A 6,927-nucleotide genomic window follows, 5' to 3' on the forward strand; every position below is an offset into this window, starting at 1 on the left:
TTTAGTTGCTCTTAACTGAGTTCAGTTCAGTGTCTAAAATTATCCCCTGACAATTTCAAATATTGAAATAATTATATTTGAAATACAGATCTTTTTAGCAATAGAAGAATGACTTATGTCATTTGATTATGTCATTTGATTAAATCCACTTTAAAAATTTGAGAATACATTTTTTTGCACCCAGATCATTATATATGTAGATTGCCAAAGTGATAAAATGTAATTGAATTGATTTTTTCTTTATATCAGAGAGCAGCCAAACTGTCACAATGGTAGTGGGAGAAACTGCTTATCCAGCTTTGGAGGAAACACAGTTAGCACTTGTGGTAAGCTTGTGTTTTACTCTGTGGAAATATGGTAAACATAGAGAATGCTAATCAAAGCTTCAATTTCTAGTTGTGCATTCTGTTCCTATTTGAATTAAAAATAAATTTTATTGAAGATTTTGAGAGTCCCCAGATTGATCAGTTAAGGTTAAAGTTGTTAGCTTTTATTTAAACTCCTGATTCAGATGTTTTAATTTAGAAAAGTAATTCATTGGTAATGTGTTAAAGTCTTATTCATATAACCACTAATATAATTTTCTTTCAAAGTAGGTTGTATATATATATTTTTTGGTATATAATTTTTATAAGAGTTTGAGCCAAACCCCTGACATGCTGGGAGCAAGATCTCAAATAAGTTTTGCATTTTCTTTTATGCATTTGAAATTAAGGAAAATTATGTGGGGGCCAGAAAAAGTAAGGTAATGGTTGGATTACATGATAGTTAACAAGATTATGTCCTATCTTGGGTGGTTACAGTTTATTTCATAGGTGCGTTGACCTAGATGTACAGATATAATGGACAGGGCTTGTTTATATGCCTGGGGCATGACTACCTACCATGACCTGCCCAGTTAGGAATTTATGATCAGATCATCCTGTGAGGTTACTTTCCATAGAATCCCCTTTTTTCATCCACATTTCCCCCTTTTGATCATAAATCTGAAGGTCGAATAGTGTGGTCTCTCAGTTCTAGGAAGGCTCATTCCTAGGAAGTCTCCGTATGGATGTCATCTTGATTGTTGGTGATGGGGCAACACTGTAAACCAGAGGGTCTGAGTTGAGGCTGCATTTTCCCAAACCAGGAAAGGCAGGTAAATGGAAGGCAGTCAGGTTTTATGGCCTTCATTTTAAAAAAACACCCTGGACCATTTCTATCCTGAGAACTATGATTTGAGTCCTGCCTTCTGTCTCTCATCTTTCCGTATTTGGCATCTAGTATAACACTTATGTAAGCCATGAAAAGAGTATTAACAGTTACACATGTTCAGCCATCATGAACAGTTGAACTATATAGAAAAACACAAAGAACAAGTACAGGTATTATTATGACTAATACCATTAGCAGACAGGAAAAGACAGTCAGACAAAATGGATTCAGAGTTCAACATCATTCCATAGGTATACAGGCCTTGTTGATGTATTGGTATATAGTTTGTCTAATTAGGTTACATTCTTGAATTATATTGAGAAATTAAGCTAAAATCAAGGTCAGTTTTAATTTGAGAACAAACTAAATCTTATCCTTTAGCATTTACCTGACTTCTAGATAAAACTAGATAGCTAGATGATCTTTACATGGCATAACTGTTAAAGTTTATTACATACATAACCAGGAAAATTTCATCTGTCTTTTAATGGGCTCCCTGACTATAGGGTTACACATAAATAAGCCCATGGAACCGGTAAGAAATCCTCTCCTTTCTGTGTTCATTTGGGTTGTAAAGGTGGGCTTCTTAGCTTTTGCAGCCTACAAGGAGTTGTCAGTAGTTAGAGTTCCCAAGGAGTTTGAAGGGGTTTTCATACTAAAAGATGAAGCTACTATTGAGTAATCCTTTCCTATTAGACAGGATTCATATCTTTTATTTCAAGTCCAAATTACCGTACTACTTAAGTACCATTTAACACTTTGAACGGTGTAGGAAAATAAGGCCCTTAAATAATTGTTGAATTTACTATCTCTCAAATTATGATTCCTCAGGGAGAGGAAGAAAAGTCACTTGAAGACAATGTTTCTTTTGGAACTGTCAGTGACGATTCTGATATTGTGACCCTTGAGCCACCTAAGTTAGAAGAAATTGGAAATCAAGAAGAAGCCATAAGTGTTAAAGAAGCACAGAGTCCAGAAGACTTTAACATGGGCTCTTCCTCTAGCAGCCAATACACATTCTGTCCACCAGAAACTGGTAAGAACTATACAAAGAATACACTGATAACAGACTTACAGACTCCTGTGACCATATTTTATATAATGACTTATTTTATAATCCTAAATCTCAAGTTTTGAATATTTGAATTAAACTCAAACATTTTTATAAAATTTACTGTTATATTTAATGTTTTCCTAGACTCTAGGGCCTAGAGCACAGTCTTTTGCTGTAACAATAAATGCCATCTCTTACTAAGTAAAAGACCAAAAAAAAAAAAAAATGCTTCAAGAAGGAGGAGGTTTATTAATGTCTCAAACACTCCCTTTGACATGTTTTAGATCTTTAAGAGTGGAGATTGTGCCATTTTGCCTAAAAGCAGGAGAATGTTGAGATTTCTACCTACAATGATAAAAATTTTATATTGTAAAAATAGTGAAACTTCTTTCTCTTCAATTATTAGTCATTCAACAAACAGTTACTGAGTGCTACTATGTGCCAAACAGGGCTCAAGCAGCTGGCAGTGCAGCGGCATCCCAAAACCCTGACCTTCGGATCATTCATTTTAGATTGAGTTATGAAAATGTGCCTATTGTAAGTCACGTTGTTAATGCAGTTAATGTCTATTGTTCAGACAGAATCATTTGGAGGTTAAAATGTGAGTTACTGAACTAATTCCCTTCTAAAATTTTTTGGCTCAATTTTAGGGACATATAACATCTTTCAATGTGGTATAACTATTTAGACACAAGTTACTAGAAAATACAAGAAACAAACCTGTAATTAACCAACAGTTATTAACCCACAATTATAACTTAAGAGTGAATTATGTGAGACACCTTGGAATACTGCCAGTGATTCCAGTAATTTCTTAATTTGATGCAGAAACACGAACATGTAGTATCTATTTTAGATCATTTCTTTAGATTTTACCATTCTTTAATATTTACATTTGCCAAAATCAGACAATGGAATTTTTATTCAGTTTAAGTTAATAAAATGTTAAGTAGAAATTTTTTAGTTACCTCATTTAATGAGTTATTTTCAACTAGTGTTTCAATAGTTTGACTATAAACAAGAGCTTGAAAACACTTTATTCAAAATGTTTAAATACTTATGAGATGATCTTAGTGATCAGAGAGAAACTTTGGTGTTGGCTAGAATAGGGCAAACGTAATTGATTTTAGAATCCATTTTGGTCATTGGATTTTATTTATTAAAATATAGGATTCATACTTTTATATATATTCAATTACTTTTTTTAAAGGCTGTGGTGGTTTAATCTGAGAATATTAGTAGGCCAGAAAAGGTAATTGAATGAAGTAGGAGTAGTGGAGAAGGGTCCAAGCAGACATTTAAGAAATTGACGCTATACATGCTGTTACTTTTTTTCAGATACTTGGACACTTCAGAGCACATTATTCTAGTTTTAATCTACTTTCTAAATTTGGACTTCTTGGGAATTTTATAGATTCAGTTAAGAGGTATATTTTATTAGGTGTTTTTATCAATTGCTATCCCTCCCAAAGGAATTACTTCAATAAAGAACATGTTAAAAATAATAAGTTACATTGGACTATGTTGAAAATACTACATATACTAGTATATATCAGTTGCCCAGAGTTTTTGTTCTCTTTGCCTTATCCCATATTTTTCTCGGTTTAATTTCCTGCTACCCTATTGCTTATTTTGTTTTTTTCCTTTCTTCATCTGTGTTGGATTTCAACTTAGTTTTTTTCTTCTTCTAAATTAAATTCTTGTGACAGTAACCCCTTGTTGATGTAAGAACACTCCTCTCCCTCTCCATATGACTCTTTCCTCCCCTAAGAGAACAAGTTGGTAGTTGTAGAAAAGTTTGTATTGTATATGTTTTTTAAAAAGGCATAATTGTTAGATGTTGATGGAGCACAAATAATAATGTTAAATGATAATTAAAAGTATTTTCAATTCTCTTTTTTCCTTTTATTCTTTATAATAAAGCTTTATACATCTTTTTTCCTGTTTATTCACAAAAGAAAGGTGGTGGGAGAAGCTGTGGAAGATTCCTGAATGCATAAGGGCATGGGATGGTCAGCTGAAACACCATGTTCCTAGCCAACTCCTTTTCCAAGGTGGTGTGACTGAATCTATCAGCTTTTCTAGAGCTGAGTGTGCCTAGTCACATTGACTACTTACCTAGTGCTTTAAAGACATCTGTTGTCAGCTATGATACTCTCAGCAGGTGTTCAAATTTATTTTGTGATAAAGCTGGCTAAGCTTATTGCATGCCTTTGCATTGCTTGCATCTTGGACTGTGGGCCAAATTAAGCTTTAAAAGACTTATAAAAATACTTCACCTATCATGTATGGGTTAAAAAGATGGAAGCATTAGATAAGGATGTACATTTATTAATACCGGTTAGGCTGGTTTACTTGGAATATATAATGAAGTCCATATGTTAATGTAGAATTGAAAGTTTATTAAAGGAATTTTGACTAAAGGTTTGTTTTTACATTGACCCATCTTAATGCTGTCAGAAAGTCTGACTTAAATACTCCATCCATGATCATGAATGCCTTTGTATTATGTTATGCTTTATTTAAGTCTTCCTTTCTTTCTCTTTGTCCAAGAAATGTAACCTCACAGCTGAGGCGGCGGCATCTTGGAAAAACTAGTGGTCAGGAATAACCAGATAAACATGATGGGCATAAGGGTCATGAACAAAAGATCTCTCAGTAGCTTCTGTATCACTAAATATTAGGAATATTCATTAGTGCCTTCTGTCTTTGTGTATTTCGTTGTAAATGTGAAAGTTAACTGAACCCTCCATAATCCTTCTTTAAAAAGTATTGCCTAACCTAGGTTACCAGCTTTGCTTTGGCATGGATAACCTGCCTTCTGAAGAACTGTTTTGCTTTTTTAAAGCATGAATGTTTGTTGTTTTGGAGCTCTGTGTATCAAGTTCAAGCTCACATTTTATCCTTACTTTTAATGCTCTTTTTCTTTCTAACTGGTCAGGGGGAATTTCAGAGTCACATAATTTTCTGTGTCAACATATAATTTTTTGATAATATAAAACCGTGTTAATAAATTATACATATGAAAAACTGAAGATAATTTTTCTGGTGTATATGTTTTCAGGACTTGTGATTTCTTGTGAATTTTTTTAAAAAGTTATGGTTTACTATTCTTTTCATAAAGGAGCAGCACCAGATTAGTCCTTAATATCGGAGATAGCTGTTGTGTCACTTCCTCATGCTGACATATTTACTAGAAGGGTGAAATTAATAGCCTTCTAGTAAGAGTGGCAGTTGAAGGGAAGGGCTCATTTGACTTCTGGAAATCTGTGCTTAACTAGAGTGCTCTGAACCTTGATTATGGACTCATAGAATGGAAGTGAAACTAGAAAAATACCAAGGAACTGCTTGTATATGTCCCTGTGTTCCTTAAACAGTTGAGCTTAAATTGAAATGAAAGAGATACAGGGTGTTTTTTTTCTTTTCTTCTAGAAATAGTATTTGTTTATAGCTCTACTATCAAATAAATTTAATAGACTATGAGAATGATTGTTCTGATGGTATAAACTATAAGAGAGGTTTAACAATAAAACAGCTAGACCTTCAAAGGCACAGAATATGATTAACAGATTCTTGTGTATCACAGTTGAAATATTTTATGTTTTGGCATTATGTTCATAACCTTGAAAACTTGAGTTCATGTTGTGTTGTTTTGTTTTTGGCTGTCTTATGTAAAAGAAGCATGTAGGGATGGCATTGATTATTCTAAATCATATATACTAGGGAAACTTTTATAAAAATTTTAAATATTTATCTACTTTTTTTTTTAATAGTATTTTCATCTCAGCCGAGTGACGACAAATCAAGTAGTGATGAAACCAGCCATCAGCCCAGTCCTGCCTTTAGACGCCGCCGTGCTAGGAAGAAAACTATTTCTAGTTCAGAATCTGAAGAACGACTGCTCGCTGACCAAGAAACTGAACCCTCTAAGGAGCTGGGTAAACGCCATTTCAGTAGTGGCCTCAATAAGTGTATTATACTTGCTCTGGTGATTGCAATCAGCATGGGATTTGGACATTTCTATGGTAAGTAATTGAAAATTTGTTAAACAAACTGATGGCTTAGGGTATGACAAAGCTATTTTTACTTAAAGTAAGCACTATTTATTTAAGAAATGTAAGGATTATTGGCATGTATTTTTTTTATAAGGAAAAGATTAGAAGATTAAAAATCTGAAATGCTTACAATGAGGTAAATAGTTTATTTTAGAACCACAATTAAAGTACTTTGAACTCTGACTTTATTAGGAGGATTATCTAAATCCCAGTTGAAATAGTTACAATTGAAATGTCAATCCCAGTTGAAATAGTTGCAATTGAAATGTCAATAATTGGTGCTCATTATTTCTGCCTTCAGGTTTTTTGTTTTTGTTTTTTGTTCTTGCCTTCAGGTTTCACTCAAGCCATATATATATATATTTTTTTTTTTCTTTATTGATTATTATGTGTCCTTAGCCCCCCCATTGCCCCCCCACCCCTCCACTCATGCCCTCGCCCCCCTGGTGTCTGTATCCATTGGTTAGGTTTATATACATGCATACAAGTCCTTCAGTTGATCTCTCTTCCTTACCTCCACCCTCCCCTACCTTGTTAACATTTTTGGAGTTTTGGAAGTTAGGATTACAGAGTAATCTGGTCCACTGTTAATCCTTGTAAGTGTTATGTACATGGATATCTTAA

General features: G+C 33.6%; 1 protein-coding gene across 6 annotated transcripts in view; it reads left to right on the top strand.

Annotated features, from left to right (window-relative positions):
* CCPG1 (cell cycle progression 1) overlaps positions 1-6,927 on the top strand; it is a 45,229-nt gene that overhangs the window by 26,070 nt on the left and 12,232 nt on the right. For 3 of the 6 annotated variants that reach the window (XM_023751621.1, XM_023751622.1, XM_023751623.1), the window contains exons 4-7: positions 250-326; positions 2,026-2,230; positions 4,207-4,302; positions 6,022-6,273. In XM_023751621.1, coding sequence (XP_023607389.1) covers positions 250-326; positions 2,026-2,230; positions 4,207-4,302; positions 6,022-6,273 — 630 coding nt within the window. The remainder of the gene's footprint in view (positions 1-249; positions 327-2,025; positions 2,231-4,206; positions 4,303-6,021; positions 6,274-6,927) is intronic. The other 3 variants (XM_014453419.2, XM_023751625.1, XM_023751624.1) reach the window with 3 other exon arrangements.

The sequence above is a fragment of the Myotis lucifugus genome, unplaced genomic scaffold (assembly GCF_000147115.1).
Source record: "Myotis lucifugus unplaced genomic scaffold, Myoluc2.0 scaffold_23, whole genome shotgun sequence".
NCBI classification, from domain to species: Eukaryota; Metazoa; Chordata; class Mammalia; order Chiroptera; family Vespertilionidae; genus Myotis; species Myotis lucifugus.